At 42.1% G+C, this 25,526-nt stretch overlaps 1 protein-coding gene across 1 annotated transcript in view; it reads right to left on the bottom strand.

Annotated features, from left to right (window-relative positions):
* LOC131478741 (contactin-associated protein-like 5) overlaps positions 1-25,526 on the bottom strand; it is a 172,243-nt gene that overhangs the window by 136,418 nt on the left and 10,299 nt on the right. The window contains exon 4 of the mRNA XM_058659314.1: positions 7,779-7,885. Coding sequence (XP_058515297.1) covers positions 7,779-7,885 — 107 coding nt within the window. The remainder of the gene's footprint in view (positions 1-7,778; positions 7,886-25,526) is intronic.

Raw genomic sequence — 25,526 nt, 5'->3', positions numbered from 1 at the left:
AGTAGCTGTGTAATGGAGACTGTCATATCTAGTAAAATGTCATTTAACTACATGGCATTGTAAATTTCCTCTTTTCTTTCTATTGTTGATTTTGTATCATGACTTTTCATTTAAGGAGATGTACAGTAGTTATGTAATGGAGACTGTCATATCTAGTAAAATGTCATTTAACTTCATGGCATTGTAAATTACAGTAGCTGTGAAATGCAGACTAACATCCAGATGTGAGTATGAAGTATGGTATGCATTTCTGCTTCCAGACAAAGATGGACTTACAATGACACTGTTCACTATATCTTGACAATAGGATTCTGTACTCTCTGCCATTGTCTATGCCCGCAATGATGGACACATGACTGTGTATGAAGAACTATACTTTAGTAACGATATAGAGGAACTAGGTCGGGGGGGCGGAGAGGATTGGGGAGGGGATAAGGGAATATGGAGCTGTATCATAAAATGATAGCAATAACAATAATATATATATATATATATATATATATATATATATATATATATATATATATATATATATAAAGCAACTAGTATTTCAATTAAAAAATAATTCAGGCCTCCCACTGTCTAACTTGTGAATAGCACCATCCCGTTCCCCAGCTCTTCCTACTGCCATGCCTCTCATGTTTGATTGACTGGCAGTAAGGGAGATTTCACTCTGCACGGAGATTGGCCCAGTGAGACCCACGCAGGTCGAGTGCAGCCACTGCCACGTGTGGGCCAGCCTTTGTGGTTTAGAGTGTCTTCAGTGAATGTGCCTTCTGTTTCCAGTGCAAATGCATCCAGCTTCCTAACACAGCAGTCCAGGCCACAGGTCCTCACCAGCAATGCCCCTGGTTAGCCAGGTCTAGAGGAGCATAGACCAAGGGAGAGAAGCAAGATTGGAAATGCATGGAGCCAGAAAATAGTCTGTGGAAACTGTTATGATCCTTGCATGTAGTTAATGTAACGTAAAGGGACAGTCCCAATTTCAACCACAGTCATAACAGTGTATGTAGCCTTACAAATAGTGTGTGGGTTTAGAAAATTAAATGGAAGCTATTAGTGAACTCTAAAAATAATTCTATCATTAATACTAATGGAAAACTAGAATTATGTTTGCAGATCCTTAGTTTTGTTTTCACAGAATTGTTGTGTCAAGAAGCAGCAGAAGCGAGGTTGGCAGAGAAGGCATTTGTCCCAGCAGTAAAAATGCACACATGCCAAATCAAGGTATCTGCGTGTGGTACCTGCCTCCTGCTGCTGCCTCCAGCTTTCTCTAGGAGCAGACGCTCTGGAGTAGCTCTGCGGATTGCATTCCTGGTACCTGAACTGAGCCACTGACTCCCTGTTTCAGCTTACCAAATCATAGTGCTTGTGGACAGCTGGGAAGCAAGCCAATCAATGAAAGTACTCTCTCCATCTCTCCCTCTCCATCTCTCTCTCTCCCTCTCTCTCTTTTTTCCTCTCTCACCTTGTCTCCTCAAATAATCTGGGACATCAATGCTCCATTGGGGTGGCTTAGCCCACTGTGCCGCAGCCCCAGCACAATCTTTGTATATATTTAAAATTATGTTTAAAAGATGTTATTTTGAAATAATGCTTTTTTCATTCTCAAATGAACTTAGAAAACTATTGACAGAGGAGTCTTCAGATTAAACCCATTTTCATCCACTTGAGCCTTCCTGCTCTAGTTCAGGATGCATTGCCCAAGCCCAGCAGCAGGCAGCACTGTTTCCAAGGTCATCAGTACAGGCCGTAGGGTGCTCTGTGGCTTTGTGGGTTAAGTTTCTGTGTGTGCACTAGAGTCCCAGTTGTTTCACTTTCAACTGAGATCCCTGCTAATATACTTCTTAGAGCAGCAGGAGATGGTCCTAGCACTTACCCAGGAGATCCAGTTGTGGTACCTGGCTTCCTGGTGCCGGTCTTCAGCCTAGCCCAGCCATGTCTTCATGAAATTGGGGAGTGAACCAAGGGACAGAAGCGCTCTCTCTCTCTCTCTCTCTCTCCTTATGATATAGATAAATAGATGATGGATAGATAGATAATAGATGATAGATAGATAGATAGATAGATAGATAGATAGATAGATAGATAGATAGATAAATTTGAAAGAATACACATTGGCAGCCCACAATTTTCAGGATATTTGACTTAGGTATTGCTTAATTCCAGTGGTCCTTATCCTAATTTTTGATTCTGTAGTGTGGGTATACATTTGTGTTCTCCCTTTATCAGAAATTTCAAGTTAAAACTCCCTTGGGGAATGATTCCACTTGGATGGCTGGACAAGCAAACTCAGCCTGCCTGCTAACATTATGTGTTGGTTCCTAAAGCAGGCAGGGCCAGTTAAGCAGCATTAACTGCCCGAGGGCTACTGTCCTGAGAGCCTGCTTCCAGTTTCCTAAGTGCAAATGTGCCACCAACCAGGAAAGAGACAATACCGCCAATGCCTTCAGGCCTTTAAAACAGTCTCCCAGTACCTATAAAACTGTGTCACATCATGCAATGTAATTATAAAATAAATAAAGAAAGAAAAAAAACAGTCTCATGCTAAGTGGTCATGTGTTTCTGTGACACTGATAATGTCACCAGATGTACACAGGATCTTCACTTAACAAGCTTTTCCAGATCACTGGCATCTGAATCCTGCAAAGAGAAATTTCACCATCAAAGTCCCAGCATAGGAACGGTAGTTTTTTTTTCCCCCACTCAGGAATAGATTTCCTGGAGTGCTACTTATACTGTAAACATGACAGTTAAGTCTTAGTAAGGTAGCCACAAGCATGATGGAAATGATCTCTATGATATGTGAGGCTGGGACCTCCACAGACAACACCTCACATTTTTCTTTGTTAGATTTGCGTTGTGGGGTCCTGCTTTGACTCCGTGCACCTGCCAGGTTCCGGGTTTAAATGAATGTCTCTCGCCTGATGGATACCTGTGTGCTTTCTCTTCCTCTTCACTTTTAAGTCATTAAAAATTTACATATAACCACCACAGAAGGTGGTTAAGAACTCGCATTTACTTTTAACATATTGGTTACTAATTACTATGTCAATTAATTCCATAATGATGTAAATTTTTGCTGATGGTATGTTGGAGCTTTCAATTGAGCAGGATGATACTCCGCTGGCTCTGTCTTCAGACCAGAGAGGGTATACCTAAGAAGCCATTGAACTTGACTGGACAATAAGATGCTGGACTCTATGTTTGGTATATGCTTGCAATGGGGGAATCTCAACTGAACTTGAATTGTGGTTATGCAACAAGGTGGAGGAATCCATCCACCATGGTGGGAGGGTTTGGGGAGGGGTGGGGAGAATCCAAGTACCTATGAAACTGTGTCACATAATACAATGCAATTAATGAATTAAAAATAATAAATAAATTTAATAAAAAATTTACATATAAGGCAAGTTCAACTGAAACTTGCGGCTGTCCTCTGATGATGATAAAGATTACTATTTGTTGAAAGCCTTCAATGTGATTTGTTTTTCAATCACTGCTTAACTTTCGTCCACATTCAGCAATGTCTTTTATCAGATTATTTTATGCTTTCATGATAGCAAATTGAAAATGAAAGCATTTTGATTTCTTGGTAGATGAATCACATAAGGGAATCTGTATGTTCATCTTTATTTTACATCCTGTCATTAGAGGATTGGAATGTTTTAAGCAATCACAAACACATTCTGCCAACCTTCACACCTTCCCTTCTTGTACTTGTATTGCCACTTCACTGCAATTTTAGTTTACAGTCAAGGAACCTGGGATGATCCTTGCCAAAACAGAAATGGAACACTGTATTATAGGAGAATTTTAAAGACCTATAAAGTGTCAGAGGATAGTCTTTCCTCTAATCACTATTGTCCCTGAAACTGGCTACCCAGAGCTTCCGCAGGGCGACTCTCCATCAGACTGTATGTGAATTGAATCAGAGGAGAGCCAGGCTGCATTAACCAACTTTATCCACTGGTACATGCACGAACCAGAGTAAGTGATGTCTGGTTGTACTTTGCCACAGCATTGGCTGGCAAGTGCTGTGGCTGGGGGCAAGCCCTGTCAAACAAGACTGTAGAACCATGTGGAGAGTGCAAGATCCAGGACTGGAAATTGGCCCAGTAGGCAAACTGTGGGCACTTCTCTGATGGGCTCAAACTCCTACTTGTGAGCATGAGAACCAAGATGAGGGGTGGACCTGACTATAAAGGCCCCCACTGGCACCCACTGGCATGAATGTGGGTTGGATAGTGGGGTTGGTTTGGTTGAGCTAGGTTCCAATGCCCATTGACATGTGTGAGAGCTGAATGGGATGTGGGATCAACATTCTGGCAAGTACAGAAACCAGGCTTGGGTGTGGGTCTAGTGGAGTTTATTGGGCATCACTCGGATGACTAGGCTGCAGTTCTCACTGGTGTACATAAGGGCCAAATATGTGGTGGGCTGAGCTGCAACATCCTTTGGTTTGTGTTAGAGATGGGGCTGGAGACAGAACCAACTCAGGAATTGCAGCTGTGAGAGTGTACGTAGGATGATGTGGGTGATAGACTGAACCAGACCCTATACTGACAAGCATGTGTAAGAGTCATGTCTGGGATCACCTCAGAAGAGGCTTCTTTGAGGATCCCTCCCCCAACTAAACCACTAGACTCAGAAGTCCAACCATGAAGAGTCTCAAGATCTGTAAAATAAACCTGGAATACATGTGTCAGAGCTGAGGCTTCTCAATGGCAATGATGGAGCCCAAGTATATGGGCATGGACGGCACACCCAAATGCACATGAAGGATATGGCAATACAACGGGGCCTATGGGAGGACATCTGGTACCATAGCAAAGGATGGAGAAGAGAACAAATCGGACAATTACCCCCAGCCTAGTGCTGACAGGAAATACTGGGCAAATGGAGATTCTAAGGTGGGCCACGTCAGCCAATGGGCCTTGGAAAGATTTCCTCGTCCTTGGATTGATGAGGTTGACAGCAATTCAGAACTAGCAAAACCACTAGATCTGAACACTCAGAGCATGCTCCAAATAAGAGATTTGGGATGACATAAGTGGCCATTTGACATCCCTTGATATTGAGGCAGTTGGGATGCTAACTACAGCTTTTGCCCTTCTCTTCCCCATTCCCCCACATACAGGAAGAAGAAAAAGAAAATTTGGAAGCATTGGTCTCTTCCACTTTCCCCTAATCTTTGACTCTTTTTTTATTAATCTTTGACTCTTGCGACCCTAAGCAGTGGTCAACATGAGCCTGCATCCTTCTCAATTATGTAAGCATCATTAAAAAAATACAGAAAAAAGTAAAAGAAAGAGCACCCAACCTCCACTTATTTTCAACTTCACAGTTATTTTTCAAGATCTAGAAATCTACCGTTGGTATGATGGATGGTGTAAATGAAAGGAAACCAGCACTCATGCAGTTGCCAAATTACATTTGCAGGAAATGAAAAGAGTGATTTTTTAAAGTTGTAGGTAGGCTGTAATGTAACTTAGCTAAAATTTTGCATTTTTTGCCTCACTTTCTTTCAGGTTCTATTCTTTCACTCACTATTAAATTGCTGACCATTCCACTTCCTTCCGAACTTCTTTCAAAAGCAATGTGTTATATACAATAACCTGAAAAATTGGTGTGTGTGTGTGTGTGTGTGTGTGTGTCCAACAATATTTCCTTGCAAATGCATGTTGCTCTTGGCTACCTGGGGATAGCATTTCTGGAATCAGACTTCAACATGATAATGTCTATTGTAAATGTTGCATAGAAACATGTAATTTTAGCCTACCATGGGCTTACAAAATTTCGTAAGTTTTCTCTCATATCATTTTCATATATAGGGTGTTCTACAGTGGCAATATTCAAATATGAGAGCTCAGTGAAATTAAAATTCATTTTTTTGCTCCTGCCTCTACACTGTTCCAAATGGTTAAATAGAAAAAAAATGTAAGTTGATATTTTCTAATAATGCCAGGCAGCATTGTTCCTTTCCCCAGGCAACTATGAACAATGATGAGGTTCACTGGGTTCAAGTCTATGGTTTGGTGAACCATCTCTCTGTGGCTGCTGAGCACTATCTTCCAGGGCACAGGGGAAACTGTGTGCTAGCTGAGACATCTTCAGCAAGGAGGGATCCACACTGTGCATTCCTGAACAGGGTCAGGTCCTGGCCCCACTGGCTCCTACAGCCAGCAACCTTTCTGAATTGCTGAGTGCCAATCCAGCAACAGCAGGAATAGAAGAATCCTAACATGCTATGTCCAGGCACAAACCCCACGAAGGTCCTCAGGATGGTACCAGGCTTCAGCTCAGTTATGTCTAAAACTCTCTTTGATGATTTATTGATTTCACAAACTGAAACATGGAGAGAGATAGAAAACTACCTTCAGTTCATTTGATCCCCAAGTGCCCAGAGTGACTGGGGATGGGGTTGAGCCCACAGCAGATAGCAATGCAATTTACATCTCCCAAGTAGTTTCCAGGGACTAAACTTTGTGAGCCACAACAGCTGCCATCCCAAATTTGCACATGCAAAATCCAGGGTCCACAGTAAGAAATTGAATCTCTTGGCATTCCAACATAGGATGAGAGGTATGTACTCCCAGCTAACTATCCACCTCTTGGCTTGGCTGCTTTGTCTTTCCAAAAAGTATCACTCCAAGCCCTTTAGCTATATTTTTTTTTCAAATTTCACATTCCCATGAATTGATAATAAAACTACAACTAGCCTCTTCAAATTCATGTCTCTTCCTTATACTCAGAGTCCACTTTTGCCAGTTTGTATGCAATATTCTAAATGAAAATTTTCCATCCCCATCCCATGATTTGTTCAGTGGTCACAACAAAACTATAAAATTGTGTGACTCGGGGATCACCTTACTTACTTATTTCTGGCTCCACACTCTATCTTTTGTACAGGCTGGACTATGTCACTCTCTGCCTGCTCCTCACTCAGCACCTTCCAGTCCTGGGAACGACTTGTACACTCAAACTTTCTCCACAAGCTTTATGCTTTGATGCATTTCTTCACCTTTAAGTACCTCACCTGATATCCTGCTAAATTTTTATTTGGAGATACTCCAAGTATTCTGTATTAAGGCTTTCTAACCCTGTGCCTAGCTGGCAGTTCATCCATACATCTCATCCACACTCAGGTGTTATTTTCACACATTCCGTAAGTTGTATATCATCCTCTATTGAATGTAAATGTATGTGTGTGGCTCCACGTGCCCAATCGGAGCCTGGGGGAAGGGATGATTGACATATTTAGGCAGAAGCCTTCAAAAGCAAGCACACACTTCCTTGTACTTGTTTCTCCCTACAGTGAAAACATTTCAGACAATGGAACCTTTGTCACCATCTCAGAATAAGGACATTATGGAAGAACACCTCCCCTCAACGTGTGATGGGTATGTAACACAGGCATGGTGTGATTACAAATAACCAAAACAAACAAACAAAAAGTAAATAAAAACTAACCACTAAGATATAAGGTTATTGATTCTAGCAGTATAATTTGTAAAATCAACTTCATGTCATTGACTGACTAGGTCTTACCTTTGTACCTGAAACCTCTTACTTTGTCTATCTCTCTCAATAATTATCCAACTCCATTTCTGTTCTTTTATTTCCTATCTTGCCAGTAGACCGTGGACTCACAAGCATGTGACTCACGAGTGTTTGGCACAGGCATCTTCTCAGAAAACACGTACATTCAGTGAGTTAACAGTAAGTGTTCATTTGGCACTGAATGCACCTTGATGCTAACGCTGGTGTTTACTCACAGTTATGGCAGGTAGCACCAGTGTAGCCCATGCCACTGCAGTTACAATGGAAGGTGGACCAGGACTGGGAGCAGCTCCCTCCATGTTCACAGTAGTTTGACAAGCACCTAAAGGGAAAGAATCAAGAGCAAACACACTAATCCAGGGCAGTTGGAACAACTGTGTATCATATTTTTAAAGCACAATGTCAGTATACCAAAATTGATAAGTTATGACAAAACACTGCAGCTTCAACCAAAAATGTAACAGACAGAGCCTACACAACATGAAAACATTAATATAAAAGACTGGCTATGGGACACGTTTCTACTGTAATGGGTGACATCACTGTCTTTGCCACTGAGCTACGGTTCATGTTCCATCTTTCTACTTTTGATGCAGCTCCTAATTAATGGGAGCAATAGAACATGGCCCAGATTCTGGGGGCCTGCATTCACTTGGAAGACACAGCTGAAGCTCCCAACACCTGACATCAGCCTTGGACAGCTCTGGCCATTACAGTCATTTGGGCAGTGGGTAGAGAACTCTCTTTTCCCCTCCATCTATGCCTCTCTCTATAAAAATCTTACTTTCAAGTAAATCAGAAAAAAATCTTTTTTTAAGAAAATGAAGCATGACTTTAACCAAATAAAATAAACACTTTGAAATTTTAAAGCAAATACATTAATTTCAAAATTGGTGTAATCAAAATGTATTAGCAACTGCATGGGTTAACAGAAATAAAGCCAAAATTAATATCTTCTATACAAAAGGTGTTGAATTTAAGGAGCACATGCCAGGATGCTTTAAAACAGTTCATGTTAAGTCTGTATTATGAAAACACTCTTCATGAGGTTCAAAGCATGTTGAACTAAAATCAATTCGATTTCATTCCAACTCTTTATTAACGGCTTCAAAATACACACTTCTGAGTTCGCACTCCGACTCAGCCTCGTATTATTTGGAGCATATGACTAATGACAACAGCTGTAACCTCTAACATCTTACTGTTGCCACTGTGAGACAACGTGACAGGTATTCAATAGATGTAGTAAACAGGATTAAGAATAAAACCCATAACAAATACCATCATTCTTTGAGAGACTCCTCCTCCTGTGAGTCAGAGAGTGCAACAAAGAGTGTTTCATTATCTACCAAGGAAGACAATGTAAGCACTAAACTTGCATAGCTGGAATAATGCATCAAATGATTTCCTTGTGGCCATACCAAGATTCAGACAAACAAAATGTGATTATTTATTCTAATTCTCTACATAGGCATTGAAGCCCTCCAGCAAAGATTTTTTTTTCAAAATCAGAAGCTAATATCCATGGATGAGTTCAGACATTTTGATAAAAATTCTCTCCTTAGCAGAGGAAACACCCAATGGTGTTGAAGATGGTGATGGTTGCCAAAAGCTTGTTGATAACTTTGTGATATCTAAATGTCAAAAATCCCATGCGTGGGAAATTGCAATGTAAAAATAACTATTTTGTTGTGTACATGTTTGAAATGCATGCATAATCTTATAAATGTATCTTCTATGAACTTTTAGTACCACCCTTACGTGGCTTAAGGAATGGAAAAACATGGGCAAATATATTCACCCTAATCAACCAAACAAAAACCAGTTCTCCGTCTCACAAGCGTTCTAGCCTTCTTAATTTTTTCTTGTGACCTAGGTTGAGAAGGAAAGAAACAGACTTGGCATTCAAGTGATCCAGACTCCCAGCCTCCTTGCACTCCTATACTACAAGGAGAGTTAAGAATATCTGGAGCATCAGTTTCCTTATTAATGTAATCCATGTATGGAGTTTGGCTCTGGGCATGTACTGAAGAAAGCACTGGGAGGGAGCACTGTGCTGAATTAGCATCTACCACTGCACCTTTGTAAATTTCGCATCCCACAACCCCCAGCTTATAAAATCATATCGGCTATAGTTTAACTTATGCCCAGAAACTCTCTGTAAAGATGACAAATAATTGCATGATTTCTCTATTCACTTGCTTTCCTTAGTTCAGGTCTCTGCCTCCCAAAATACACACCGATGCAGACACAATTTCATCCCTGGAAGATAATGGTTCTGTATTTGCCTCGCCCAAGGAAGTGCATATTATTCTAAGAAAGGAAAGCCAGATTAAAACTAACAGAAACTCTTCCTAAAATATATCCTCTTTGTGGTGTGGAAACTATAAGAGAGAATACTCCAAAGTTCTCAGTGACCCTATTTTTGGACAGGTGAAGAAAATTTGTGTTAGGACCGTGAGGCAGGAAGAGAAGAGCTGATCCATGGAGCATCAAGTGGATGGCAATGTAAACTTAATGATAAGCCTGTGGTTTGTTTCTGTTCTTTTCCAAATGGGGTTAAACACATTGACCTGCTTAGGGATGCTGGTGACTTGATGGCCTTCATTGAGATAATCTGAACTCTTTTCAGGAAACTTCTCATTTCACACAAGTTACTTCAAAACTGAGATTGACAGCATATTGACAGCATATCAAAACAAACACACAAACAAAAAACAAAGATGAAAAGAAGACACATCTGTCCATGTCTTATATTCTGCACTTTGTAAGTCCCAGCTTCCAACTGACCAACAGGAGGAGAGGGATCAAGGATGCAAGAAATATCTTTCTTTTCTTTTTTTTTATTAATTATTTTGCATTATGTGACAGTTTCATAGGCTCTGGGAATCTCCCCAAACCTCACACGGCCCCTCCCACCTGGTGGATGCCTCCACCTTGATGCAGTATTACAGTTCAAATTCAATCAAGATTCTTTCCTTGCAAACATATACCAAGCAGTGCATACTATGATTATAAAAACTGATCTGCTTCCACCACCTGCGCAGGTATTCCACCACCTGCGCAGGTACATGGGGTGCGAGGCTCTCGGGCAGCTTTCCGATTGGCCGCGTTCCTGGTCTGATGGCCTCCTTTTGGGGCGGGAAGGTTGTCCCAGGACCCTGAGAAGCGGATTGGGAACGCCTCTGAGCCGCCATGCCAGGGGCTGGAGTGGGGGAGGAGCTAGCAGGATCCAGGCGGGGGCCCAAGCAGCTTGGCCCCGGGCCGCCATGCGGCCCGGGTGCGAGGGTCCCTGCCATGATTCCAGCCTAACACAGCCAAGCTTTCCGCCACCTGCGCAGGTACATGGGGTGCGAGGCTCTCGGGCAGCTTTCCGATTGGCCGCGTTCCTGGTCTGATGGCCTCCTTTTGGGGCGGGAAGGTTGTCCCAGGACCCTGAGAAGCGGATTGGGAACGCCTCTGAGCCGCCATGCCAGGGGCTGGAGTGGGGGAGGAGCTAGCAGGATCCAGGCGGGGGCCCAAGCAGCTTGGCCCCGGACCGCCATGCAGCCCGGGTGCGAGGGTCCCTGCCATGATTCCAGCCTAACACAGCCAAGCTTTCCGCCACCTGCGCAGGTACATGGGGTGCGAGGCTCTCGGGCAGCTTTCCGATTGGCCGGGTTCCTGGTCTGATGGCCTCCTTTTGGGGTGGGAAGGTTGTCCCAGGACCCTGAGAAGCGGATTGGGAACGCCTCTGAGCCGCCATGCCAGGGGCTGGAGTGGGGGAGGAGCTAGCAGGATCCAGGCGGGGGCCCAAGCAGCTTGGCCCCGGACTGCCATGTGGCCCGGGTGCGAGGGTCCCTGCCATGATTCCAGCCTAACACAGCCAAGCTTTCCGCCACCTGCGCAGGTACATGGGGTGCGAGGCTCTCGGGCAGCTTTCCGATTGGCCGCGTTCCTGGTCTGATGGCCTCCTTTTGGGGCGGGAAGGTTGTCCCAGGACCCTGAGAAGCGGATTGGGAACGCCTCTGAGCCGCCATGCCAGGGGCTGGAGTGGGGGAGGAGCTAGCAGGATCCAGGCGGGGGCCCAAGCAGCTTGGCCCCGGGCCGCCATGCGGCCCGGGTGCGAGGGTCCCTGCCATGATTCCAGCCTAACACAGCCAAGCTTTCCGCCACCTGCGCAGGTACATGGGGTGTGAGGCTCTCGGGTGGCCTTGCGCCATTTGGCGCCAGGCTTCGCCTGCTGGCCGCCCGGCCAGGAAGTTCTGGGATTTGGTTTCTCTGATATGCTGTGTGAGACGCTCCGTGCTGAATCCACAGTACTCTGAGAATATGTATTAGTCCTTAAGCTTTTCAAAGTCATTTAATCTTCCTCTGAAGAACCTGTAGTCACTTTCTAGTGCCAATCGCCAACATCAGTTCACTTAAAAGGCAAAATTCTGGGCTTGTCCAGCAGGATGCCCCACTACCTGATAGGATGAGGGATCAGCAGAGGGGTCACAGAAGGCAGGACTATGACACTGACTGGCATTCAAGAACCATACTCGGGGCTAGAATGTGTGAGGCATGAGTGGACCAGTCCCCTGACACTCTGACCCCACTGGACGGTTTAGAAGGTCCGGTGGAGTCTATGCAGGAGGAATGACAGTCTATAGAACGCTCTGGGCTGACCAGAGCAACCTCTGGCATAGTTAACACTGGCTGGCAACAGGTTGGTTGGAGAGCATGGTGGAGGCCTTGGCTGCATGGAGCCTACCACTAAGGGGCACAGGAACTGGAGGGAGGCTGAGTTCTGGTCGGGTCACAGTTGTAATCCCTTGGCACAAATATCAATTCGGCTTTGACGCACCATGCCGGATTAGACCACAGCACAGTTTGGTGCTCCGGAGGACCAGGATAGACGTTGGACGGGCTCAGCTAGGCCTCAACCCCATCTGAGCCATATATGAGATATACGTGGGTATGGACGAGCCGTGGCTGGGCTGAAACTCTCAACAGCAGGAACCAGAATGCATTGAAGAGCGGAGCTGGCCGAAGGACCTGCTGGAATGCGTGAAGCCCGACACCATGAAGGAGTCGGAGGGAGGAACCTGAACAGTTCCTCTGACAGGACACTGACTCTACAAATAAACACAAGAAGCATGGAGGTAAATAACCCAGAAGAGGTTTTGGAATGTGACCCACTGGAATACACTTGGCTCGGGTTGGGGCAGACCAGGCTGAGTCGGTTCACGTCATCCACTGGCAAGCCCAAGTGCTGAAACTGTGTGGGGGCCTGGCCGGGTTTGGTTGCGATAAAAAAAAAAAAAAAAAAAAAAAGTACAAAACACAAAATGCCAAGGTGAAATGGCCTGTGCTAGTAGGGAATGCAACACCCGACCAGCACTCCTCCCACTGGTTTAGGTGAGGGACGAGAGTGTGATGGGCAGAGCCGGGGAGAGATGCGATACTCATTGGTTCCAATAGAGGTCGGGGCTCAGAAGAGAACCAATCCAGGGGTTAAAACCATCAGCTGATCGGAGTGATGGACGGTGGCGGGCACTGTGCTTACTAGTAGTACATGTAGGAGCCTGGACTGGGAATGCCTCAAAAGTTTTTTTTAGGGGGATTCCCCTGAACAAAATGGAGGACTCAAAGCATTAATCAAAAAAAGATGGAAAATGGAGTAGATGAATCAACCACCTCAGCTTTATGCTTGCAGCGGAAAACTGGACAAGGGGACACCCTAAGACGGACTATGTCAATCAGTGGACTCTGCACCAGCCTCATCATACCTGGACTGTTGCTGATGATATGTTGGAGCTTCTAATTGATCGAGGTGACGCTCTGCTGGCTCTGCCTACAAACCTGAGAGGGCCTTCCTAAGAGGCCGTTGACCTTGAACTGGACAAGTGGGATGCTGGACTCTGTATGGTGTAAACTTTTAATTAGGGAATCTCAACGGAACTTGAGCTGTGGTTATGCATCAAGGTGAAGGAATTCATGACGGGGGAAGGGTTTGGGGTGAAGGGGGGGAATCCCAGTACCTATGAAATTGTGTCATGTAATGCAATGTAATTAATGAATAAATGAATATTAAAAAAAACTGATCTGCAAAATCAACATTTGAAATAAGAGCTGCATAAAACAAATTTACTTATTTTAAAAGGGCTGTTTCACAATCACAATTTCCATATTTTTCATTTAGTTTATTTTGACTAATGTCTTGTTTCCTTTTTCCTCTGCTTTCTATGAACTGAACACTTAAAGACACAAAGACAGAAGGGGAAGATCATAGAGCTGCTGCATTTAGGAGAATTTATGATCTGAGAACATCATCACAAACTGTTATAAGGTCTTTAACTCCACTTTTCAAGGAATGTTCACTTTGGACACAGGTCTACAATCCTACAGGGTCACTTATACAGATAGAGAAGGACAGATATGGCTTCCGCTTGTGGACAGTGTTCAACAAAGGCCACTTTCAGTGTGGACACAACGGCTTTTTGCATCTCTTCAAAAGCTCAGCTAAGATGGTGTTCCATTGTGTCCTGTAGAAGATTAAGAGAATACACAGGACACGCTGTAAGCTGCTTTAGATAAGGGAATTAGTTAAAAGGAAGGCATAGTAGATTTGAAAATCAAAAGGAAAAAAAGTCACATAGATTTGAGTTATTATCGTAGTTGGTAGAATGACCATTAAAAAGGGAAGTCTCTCTAAAGGGAGGGAGGTTATTGACATATTGACAGCCAGAGTGTGGATGCATTGGGATAGTTCATCCTGAGGCACGCAAGGACTGCATGGGTGGATGCAGGTCACCCTCCAGGGATACATGGCCCTGGCCTCACAGCTATTGCTTTTCATGCATTTGCCTTCTCTCAGAAGATAGAAGGGAAAAAAAAGTCTCCCCACAAAGATTGATACGCAGGCAAAAAGGCAGACAGCTAGGAAAGCTGTTTGAGAGATGACAAAGGAGTCTTGTAGCCTTTGGAGATACTGAATTATTTGGGGCAAGACCAGAAGCAGATATTTCTGGGAACTGAAGCTGGAGTCCAATTTAAAGCATCCTGGCAAGAAAACTTTCAGTGGCATGATCTCTCTTTCTGCTGCCCCATCCAGATGTGAGAAACAATACAAGGATCCTTCACAGAAGTCTTTTGAGACAGAGTTGAGTGATTATTTTTTCTGAAATGTCACTGTAACTTGGACCAAGCCGAAGTTCCCAGTTGGAATGGATTTGGCCTGGGAGAAGTGTGAGGAAAGCAATAAAGCACAAGGAAAATGCAGTCTGTCAGGGTGTTTAATTTTTTCCCCTGTTGGAAAATCTCCCAACAGAAGCAGGGAATTTTTTTGCCTTTGTTAGAACAAAATCCAGTTACTGAGCCATAGCTAGAGCCAGTTTCATGACTATACCCCATTGATTTTCAAGCTGAAAAGTGGGTTTGCATTCTTGCTCCCTAGTGGACAGCTCCACTTGTATGCCTAATCAATGCCTTGAAATCTACATATCCAAATTTGACTTTCTGATTTTCCAGACAGCCCATCCTGTGCCTCTGCTCATACCTGTTCCAATCATATCTTTCCCTGTTGTACTTAACAGCAATTTTAATATTTCCTAATGCTCACCCATGTCCAGGTTTGCTTTACAAACCTGTAGGGTCCCTTCTCACATAACCTACAACAGAGAATCAGCCAATCCCACAGACGAGTCTCTACAATCAGCTGTGACTCTAGCCCAGTCTACTGCCTTCCCGGTTGTTACCTTGTTTTGGGTCAACATCAGTTCTCACCTACACAACTGCTGTTATAAACTAGGTGGTGCCAGGTTTCTGCCCTTGCCCCCTTTCAACAGAAGAGCAAGGGGGGAGCTTTTGAAACCCTCTCTAATGGCTTCCTGTGTTTTTTCAGGATAAAAGCAGTCTATCTACTGCTAGACACAAATGGCTACTTAAACTGCACCCCCTTGACTCTCTAAGACTCATCCCATATACTCTTCACTTTTCTACAGTGATCCTCCTTGTTCTCAGGCACTCTGGAATGTCCTCTGCTCAGGATTTTTGTACTGATATTCTTTCTCTCTACATGACACATTCCCCTTCCTCTATATCTAGTAAATATCATCGAATGATCTGCACCATGAGTACAATTCTTGGAGTCCTTTCTGTCCTCTCTCTTTCTCTTATCAAAATTGTAAAGATTTATTTTATTTTATTATTGAAAAGGCAGATATATAGAGCAAAGGAGTAACAGAGACAAATATTTTGTGTCCACTGATTCACTCCATAAGTGGCCAAAATGATCAGACATGAGATGACCTGAAGCCAGGAGCCAAAAATTTCTTCTGGGTCTTCCACATGGGTGCAGGGTCCCAAGGCTTTGGGCCATCCTATACTCATTTGTCAGGCCACAAGCAAGGACTGGGGAAGTGGAGCTGCCAGAGTATTATTCTGGGCTCATATAAGATCCAATCAGATGCAAGGTAATGATATAGCCTGTGAGCAACTGTGCTGGGTCCCTCTCATCAAAGCTTTATACTGTCTCTCTGCCAATGAATGTAAGTTACATCAGCATGATGGAAATTCTGGCAAAAACTGCCTTTTGTACAACACAGGGAAAGTTATAAAGAAGGCAGATAGTCAATACAGGGTTGTTGATTGATTGAATGGATGGATGGATATTTTCAGTGAGCAACACCCAACATAGCATTACTCTGTTTACTGCAGAGTAAGCATTTTGTTCTGCCTCTGCATTTAATCACAATTTACCTGGCTTATATTCCATTTAATTCTACCTGTTGACCATTGAGCAGTATAATGGGGGGTGAGTGGAAAAGAAGGAGACAGAAGACCTTCACTTTTGATTCTTTTCCAAGTGGCCAGGCAAGTAAATACAGCATTTTTTTTTTTTTTCCAGAATGGGCAAAGATTGATTTGGGAGCAGGAACTGGTTCCTCTGAACAGAGAAGTGCATGGACACTGTGCTGCAGCTGTTCCAGGGTATAAGCAGATGGTGTCCTTGGGTTTTAGCTGTTGAGCTGCAATGTGGTGATGTCCTTTATTTCGATCACTGATGGCTGCTGAGCTGCAGTGTGGGGCACTGATGACTTCATCACATAGAAACTTAGAAAGATGATTGTCCCCAGGTTGAGTTGGAAGCACAGGAAGTTTGCCACTTAAGACTCTTACTGGGAAACACATGGGATGCCTAAAATAATCTGCATGTGTTTTTGGTTGGCTTTAATGAGAAAAAAGGAAAATCTCCAGGACATCATTCTGTAAATAATCTGCAATAGGAAAAAAAGCTACAATTTTATTTTTAAATTCCCTTCATTATTAATTTTTGAAGTCCTTGAAACAGAGCAATCATGAAATCAGTCCTTGTAACTTCTCAGTTTTTATCTATGCTTCAATGACAGAGGCTTATTATTTAAGTCTAAGCTAACATGGTTGTTTCCTTGTTACTAATACTAAAATCAGATTTAAAAAATGCATGCCCTGGTTGCTTCCTATAGCAAGACCTCAGACATTATTGTTACAAACCAGACAGAACCATTTAAACCAATTTAGTTCCATGTGTTAAAAATAAACCTAGTAATTGTTTAATCTTGCAAACTCGGAATAATACAGGATGCCTCAGTATCTGCTAGGCAGGTGGTAAAGACATCCCGGACCTACTTTTGGTCTTTAGATGAGGTGCCCTGCTTCCTGCTTTTGGTCAGTTACTTTTGATGCTAAGGGAACCTTGGTAGAACACCTATGGGTCAATGTGCTTTACAACTGACCATTAACACTTATAACCAAATCCTTACGAGTTAGCATGCTTTATTCTAGCCACCTCACTTTCCTTTTTTCCTAGAAAGCTTTGATTTTGGTTTCATAAATTTAATTAAAATTATAGAATTAATATTGGGATTTGAACAAATGATATGATATTGAAATGGAAATATATCCCAAAGCTGTTCTCAGCCAAACACATGTTAATAATGTAATTTTTCCCTAGGAAGAAACTCCTAAATTAAACAAAATGTGTATGCATGGATGTGATGCATTTCTTAGGATTAAGATTCGTTATGCCTTGAGAACGATTTCTCAGGACTTGAAAGTGGGTTGCATCAAGTCTAATAATCACTTATTGGGATTGTAATTTGCTGCACATCTGTTTACTTATGCATTATGCATAATCAGGAGTATCAAATTCCCCATTTCATCCTATGAAATTATCCTGCCAAGAATAAAACTGCATCGCAGTACATCTCTCCTTATACTTTTTGGGAGAATTTGATCTATTTGAGTCTAGACTTTATAAACTCCAATTTAAGTTGTATGTTTTGCCGTAAATATAATATTTGATCAGCCTTATTCTCTGTATTTGTCAAACTATTTCTTATTAATGCTTTTGTGACTATTCTAAATTGTATGAGTAACACTGACCATCATTTCATGTGATTATTGCTTATAGTCTTGTGTGCTTTTCTGTTAGTCTTCACTTGCAGTTGTAGAACATTTTATTGAGAAGAGACCCTAATCCTTTGACTATGATGCCTATAAAATATGCAATCACACATAATATTAATTTTCAAAAATTGTGAACATTCAGAATTTAGACTTTAAATGAAAATTGTTCCTTTCTTGTACAATAGTAAGTATTCATTCTATGAATATTGAGCATTTTTAAGGTATATTTTTTCCTTTGAAAGACAAAGTTACAGACACAGAGAGATTGACAGCAAAGAGTATCGGAGATTTTCACCCACTGGTTTGGCCTCCAAAAGATCTTCATGGCCAGGGTTAGATCAGGCCAAAACCATGAGTCAGGAGCTTCATCTGAGTCCCTCCAAGATTGATGGCAAGGGTTCAAATACCTGGGATATCACTGGGTTCTTTCCTAAATGCATTAGCAGCGAGCTGGATGAGAATCTGGGTAGTTGGGACTACAACAGGATACCAGCCTTGCAAGTAGTGGCATAACAATGAGCCATAATGCCAGTCACTGGAGGTTGAGATTTTTTAAAGTACATGTGACATTCAGCTTGTTAATGTAGTAAAGTGATATAAAAGAAACAAAATACTGTATCAACATTGTTTAAGAAACGTGAAGGTGTATACTTAGCAATTACATCCATACAGTGCACTAAAGTTTTCAAAGACCCTTAGACAGGTAGTTAAAATCTGCCTGACTTATACATATGTTAATAGTTGTATAAACCTACTTTCTAAAGAAGAAGGAAATAAAACTAGAGAACCAGGCCCTGTGCGATGGCTCAGTGGCTAAATCCTCACCTCGCATAAGCGGAATCCCATATGGGCACCTATTCATATCCCAACTGCTCCATGTCCAATCCAGCTCCCTGCTGTGGCCTAGGAAAGCAGTAGAGACTGGCCCATCATGTTCTGAGACAAGGATGGACACATAGAAGAAAAAAAGAACAGGCACAAAGAACTGCCATCCAGGGGCTGAAGCAATGACTCAACTGGCTGCTCCAGTTCTGTTCAGCTCCTTGTCTGTGGCCTGGAAAGACCTAAAGCCATGGGACCCTGCATCTGCATTGTCGAAAAAGCTCCTGGCTCTTGGATCCATTTCTCCAGCCATTGTGGCCATTTGGGGAGTAAACCAGTGGATGGAAGATCTTTTGCTCTGTATCACATTATCTCTAATATGCCTCTCCAATAAAAATAAATAAATCTTAAATGTCAAAAAAAAAAATAGAAACTAGAGAACCAGGAGATCACATGTATAAAGAACCAAGACATCAAAAGTATAGTCATAAGAAATTCAAAGTTATTGTTTAAAGCCAAAAATAAACCTTGCCAATCATAGGAGGCACCCTCTGTGGGCACAGAACATCTGCCCCAGTGGTTGATGGGCTCCTTCTGCAGACCTGAAATCCTGACTTCGAATCAGCCCCAGGATGAGACTTGCTGGACAAAAGCAAAGACTTAAGTCATGAGGCCAGGTCCATGTGCATCCAGTGGTGATAGAGAACATGCTTGCTGGCCTTGCAAGGTGCCAGTCCTCTCTGAGTGACAGTGCATAGCATGGTGGTGACCTCCAAGGTGTGTAGTAACCCTATAACTACAGAAACTCATAAAGCTCCTGATGCTCCGGATCACCAGCCAGAGCACCATGGGCAGGCAGACTGTCCGGCATCTTCATTATACCCAGCAAGTACAACTGAGTGGGCCAGCCCTTTGCCTCTTTGGAACAAAGCCCATCAGATAATACACTCCTGACAACTACTGTCCATTATAGCCATCTAGCCCCTCTATGTCTTGTAATAGTTGCAAAATTTAAAAGAAAATGTTCTCTGTCTAAACAAGTTAGTACTGTGTGTGTGATAAGCCCATGGTCTGCAGTCTTTAGGCAAATGACCTTTATATATATTTATTATATAAATATGATCTTTAAGAATTCAGTTATCAGTTGTTGTTAAATAGATCAGCACCTCAAAATACCCTATGTACATAAATAAAAAAGTATTAACAGACCAACAGGTTAAGCCACAGCTGACAACACTAATATGCCATATTGCAGCAAAAGTTTGAGTCCTAGCTGCTCATCCACCTATCCAGCTCCTTGTTAATAAACCTAAGAAATCAGTGACAAATTGTTCAAGTGACCTTATAGGAGACTGCGATGAAGTTCAAGGTTCCTGACTTTGGCTGGTGGAGCCCAGGCCATTGTGGATATTTGGAAAATGAATCAGCGAACATAAGCGTGTGGTCTCTCCGTTCTCTCTCAAATTGCCCTCCCCTCTTTATGTGATTCTCTTCTATATACACATTTTTAAAGTATTGGTACATTTCTTTCCTGGCAGTTAAATTGAGGATTTAAATGAATGAGACATCTGCTATCAATGATGCTCCCCATAGGACTAATGGTTCCATAACTTGTTAATACACCTCACTCCCTTCTCCCCCTTTTTGTGCACATTTGAAGGTCAGTTTCAATTTCCATATTGTTTTCCTTCGGCAGGAGAGGAAAAAAAGTTTCAATACTTCTCAAAATGAAAAGTGCTATAAGCTGATTAATGAGGCTAATATATTAGAAACCATCTAAACTGTGTTGCTTTGTCTGTTTACTTTAATTAGCAGCCAACTGCATTGATCTTGTTTTGGTCAAATAGCTTTTCTGAAAGCTTTTTAAACCTCTCCCTTCTGACAATTATCATAATCCTATCTTACCCATTATTTATAATGGATCTTCATTATAAATGAAACATGTTGTAATTACAGCAGATGCAGTTGTTTAGGGATACAGTGAATGAAAAGTGTCAGAAGTCAGCTCCCTAAATCTACCCAAGGTCTAGTTCAAGCAAGAAGTCAATTGTGGATCCTTGCTGAGGATTCCTCCAGCTAATGAACCAGCAAGATGGACGAATGAGTTTGTAGGGCATCTCACAGCAGTGGTCCTGGAGCTCAAGAGGGTGCCCAGACCATACAGTCTCTCTCTCTCTGTCTCTCTCTCTCTGTCTCTCTCTCTCTCTCTCTCTCTCTCTCTCTCTCTCTCTCTCTCTCCATGGAGCGTTGATGCAACTGAAGTGAAAAAAAGGACATTCCGTTTTCCACTACACTGCAAACCCAAAGCTTATGAGATCAAACTCCTATCATGTTCAAGTGGAACCCAGCTTCTTCCCCAGCCCAAGGATCTGTCTGGTTCTGTCTTTAATCAAAAGTAACTCATCAAACTGAAGGGATGGCACTCTTGGTGCTACAAGGCTCTAGACCCAAGACTCATAGGCATTCGCTTCTCCAGTGGATCAAGCCTCATTAGCCAGTATTGTCTAAGGAGTTAAACTAGAGGAATTCCAGGTCCAGGCAAGGAAACTCTAGGTCCAAAGTAGTGAATTCCCAAGACCAGTTGAAGCTTAATTGTCATAAAAATTCCCTGAAGAACATGTCATCACCATCATGACCAGTGAAAAGATGGTCATGAACCTTACAGATTAACCATGAACCATGGACACAGCCCCAACTGAATCTGTAGGAACATTTACTCCAACTACTTGGATAGCTATGCCGTGTAATTTACAACAAATATTCCTTCTTTTCCCCACTCTGATATCACAAATGTATTATCTGTGTGTTAGGCAAACTTTTGCAAGTTTGGAATTGTGTAGCTACACCTCAAATGAAGTAACGTGGTTGTTCTGCAACACTGGGAGATCAGAGGTGTTGGGCACTCTTCAAAGCCCAATTCCTTAAGGAATGAGAAATTAAAAATCAAGAGAGGGCCTGGTGCCATGGCCGAGCAGCTAAAGTCCTCACTTTGAACGCGCCAGGATCCCATATGGGCACGGGATCTAATCATGGCAGCCCTGCTTCCCATCTGGCTCCCTGCTTGTGGCCTGGGAAAGCAGTCTAGGACAGCCCAAAACCTTGGGATGCTGCACCTGCGTGGGAGACCCGGAAAAGCTCCTGGCTCCTAGCTTTGGCTCAGCATAGCACCAGCCATTGTGGTCATTTGGGGAATGAATCATCAGATGGAAGATATTTCTGTCTCTCCATATATATATATATTATATATATATATATATATATATATATATATATATATATATATATATATATATATTATTATATATATTATATATATATATATGTATATGAGTTCGCAATAAAAATAAATAAATCTTAAAAAAAAAGAATCATGAGAAATAATCAGCTTGACCCAGCAAAACATTTTCAATAGAAGAAGTGGTTGGCATTAAGTAAAGTAACTCCATGTAGCAGTTACACTCCCTGAGGAATAAAGAACCAAAAAAGGCCACAAAGGACAAGACTCCTTGTTAGCTGGATTGCAGGTCATTGTGACAAAAGAGCTCGGACTGAGTGCAGGTCTCCAGCTGTGTAGCTCAGTGTGCTGTTCGAACTCTGACAGAATGGGAATATACCTCAGAGTTTACAGATGGGTTCTGGGTTTCCGGGGAGACCAAACTGGAGCGACTTTCTTGCTCACAGTGAGATAAAAGGATTGTTGTTGTCTGCATGATTGTGTTTAATAGCACGGAGATCTCTCCATTGAAAGGCATACCACAGCTAAATTTCAGGACACTGCTCCAGTATACCCCATTATGGATGGAACCATTCTCAGACTTTGATGATAAAGAAGGTGCTGATGTTGTAGGTCTGAGTAAATAATGTTCTGCATTTATTATAAGCCCTCAGGTGACAGAGCTACCCAGTGCCAGACTGCATGCAATAGCAAAGAAAAATCCTGCCTCCAGGCCAGAACCGCTGTGTTGGGACGGAGCTGTGGCAACTGCAGGGGTTTATTCGTTTTCTTGGTTGTGATTTATTTTCATAAACATTTTAAATTTTTTGTAGTTATTAAATTCAAATAATACCATTTTCAAGAGTGTTATACATCAGATTCTAGCACATTTCACCGGCCATCTGCTAGTTTTGCAGTGCAGGTTCACTGTGAAGATCTTGATGTCAACTCTGACCTGCCTTCCCTGTGTATCCATGGGAACTCCTGGTGATATTTGCTTCAACAGGAAAAACATACAGAATACCAGGAACTGCTCATCTGGTCTATAAGATTCACATAAGTAGGGTTAATAAGATGAGGGCACAAGGGTCCCACAGCCTCATCCACTTATGGGCAGCAAAGTTACAATGCACTCTTCTGAGACACAATAAAACCAGGAAATAGTGGACAGTGACACCAATTATCAGATCTAGAACAAGTAGCAATGGTAGTGACTGCACCAGGTTGGGATTTTCTAAAGAATGCACACAATTCAAATTTGAACATTTGAACAATAACCATTGTGCCTTGCTTTGAATGTTTCTTGTTAGATCAAGTGGAAATTTCAGTCATATGCCCTGAACATAAGATAGATTATATATGTAGCTTAAGAAGTGCCATCCTTTCATGCCTGTATTTGGATTTTCTAAAAGCTAGCTGCTGATCTGCCAAGAACTGCATTCATTTCTGTCTCTTACTTTTACATCTGAGAACTTTCATCTTTCTGCTCATAATCCTTGCCAAAACTTCAAGAAGGAGAACGAATAGTATTATCTTGATGCTGTTGAGCATGTTAAATTACATAATGCACTTGATAACCAAAGGAGCTGATACAGGAAAGTGTTACATGATAACTGTGCCCCCAGTTGGGCTAAAATGCAAAAATGAGATTCACCACCAGACAATCTGGTTTATTCCCACTTGAAGGCAAGTTAGTAGCTTTATGTCACTGTAAAAATGTAAATTCAATGGAACCCATGAACACTGATAAGTAAAAATACATAGTCACACACACACACACACACACACCCCGATAACCATGCAAGAAATACCAGAGAACATAGGAACAGACGGATCCAATCCTACATTCAGTAGTGTAATACACACTACTACCACAAGGCCTGATTTGAGTTCTATCAACTTCCTCAGAAATTTTCATTCAAACTATAAATGGCATAAAATTAACTTTAACTTTAAATTTCATTGCAAAAATAGGTGATCTGTTGTCAGTGAGATTTACATTTTCCCCACCTCCAAATATTTTCAATTCCATCATCTTCTTTTTCCTTCTCCTCCTCCTTCCTGTTCTTCTTCATCTACTTTTCTATTCCAACTGTAGCTATAAATAGTGCTTATAAGAGACAAACAATGAATTCCTTTTGGCCCAAAAACAAAGCAGTTTTGAAATATTTTAGTCTTTTCTCCTTTTTAAAAGTGATTTTGTGATAGTTTCACAGACTTTGCGATTTCACAGGCTTTGGAATTTTCCTTTCCCTCTCCCCAAACCTTCACACACTCCCACTGTTTTCCCCATATTATTCCAGTAGTAGAGTCCTTCACACATAGTCATAAGCCATCATTCTTCTCTTTATGTGTATTCTGACATCGTAGGAATGGACAATGGCAAACACTCCAGCATCCTATTGTGAGGAGGTATTTAACAGTTGCATTGGAAGTCTATCTTTGATACAGAAGGAGAGATGCATAGTGCATTGTATCTTCACATATGAATATGATAGTCTCTATTATACAGTTCTCATACAACCCCTTAAACGAAAAGCCATAAAACAAAATCAACAACAGGAAGAAAAATAGGAAATTTACAACATCAAGTTAAATAACATGCCACTGAATGACCAATGTGTTACTGAAGAAATGAAAAACAAACAAACAAAAAACTTGGGGAAAACAATGCTTCTTGAAGAAGAAAACAATAACCTATGCGTCAATGAAGAAATGATTAAAACCCATGAGATGTAACAAAAACAGTATTGAAAGGGCCATGGATTTCACATGAAGGTTGCCTTGTATCAGCGAGAATGTAAGATATTTGTCATTTTGGAATTGACCTATTTTATTCAGCGTCATGTACTCTAGTTGGGAACATTTGGTTGTAAATGGTAGAATTTAATTCTTTTTTTTTAAGATTTATTTATTTTCATTATAAAGTCAAATATACAGAGAGGAAGAGAGACAGAAAGGAAGCTCTTCCAACTGATGGTTTACTCCGTAAGCGATCGTAAAGGCCAGAATTGAGTCAATCTGAAGCCAGGAGCCAGGAGCTTCTTCCAGGTCTCCCATGCCAGTGGAGTGTCCCAAGGCTTTGCACCATCCTCAACTGCTTTCCCATGTCACAAGCTGGGAGATGGATGGGAATCGGGACCACCAGAATTAGAACTGGCACCAATATAGGTTCCTGGCACATTCAAGATGAGGACTTTAGCTACTAGGCTATCGCACCATGCCCTAGAATTTCATTCTTTTGAGTTAAGATGAGTCATCCCTCATCTTTTGAGTCAAGATGAGCGAAAAAAAGTGAAGGTGGAATTGAATTGCAGAAGGTAGCACTCCAGAGAATTTGAAAACTGGGTGATGGAAAATCCCCAGCTGAGTGTTGAAGGAGAGCTCACGGAGAGGCGCTTCGCATGAATGAACCGGGACCATCTATTTCTTTGAATAATTAATTTTACATGTTTTCCATCTCTCACATCTGACCTGAAAAATCTTAAAATCAACATGCTCTTGTGTTTCCAAC

This window comes from Ochotona princeps, chromosome Y (genome assembly GCF_030435755.1).
Source record: "Ochotona princeps isolate mOchPri1 chromosome Y, mOchPri1.hap1, whole genome shotgun sequence".
Lineage (NCBI taxonomy): Eukaryota > Metazoa > Chordata > Mammalia > Lagomorpha > Ochotonidae > Ochotona > Ochotona princeps.
This window is presented reverse-complemented; position numbering and strand designations above follow the sequence as displayed.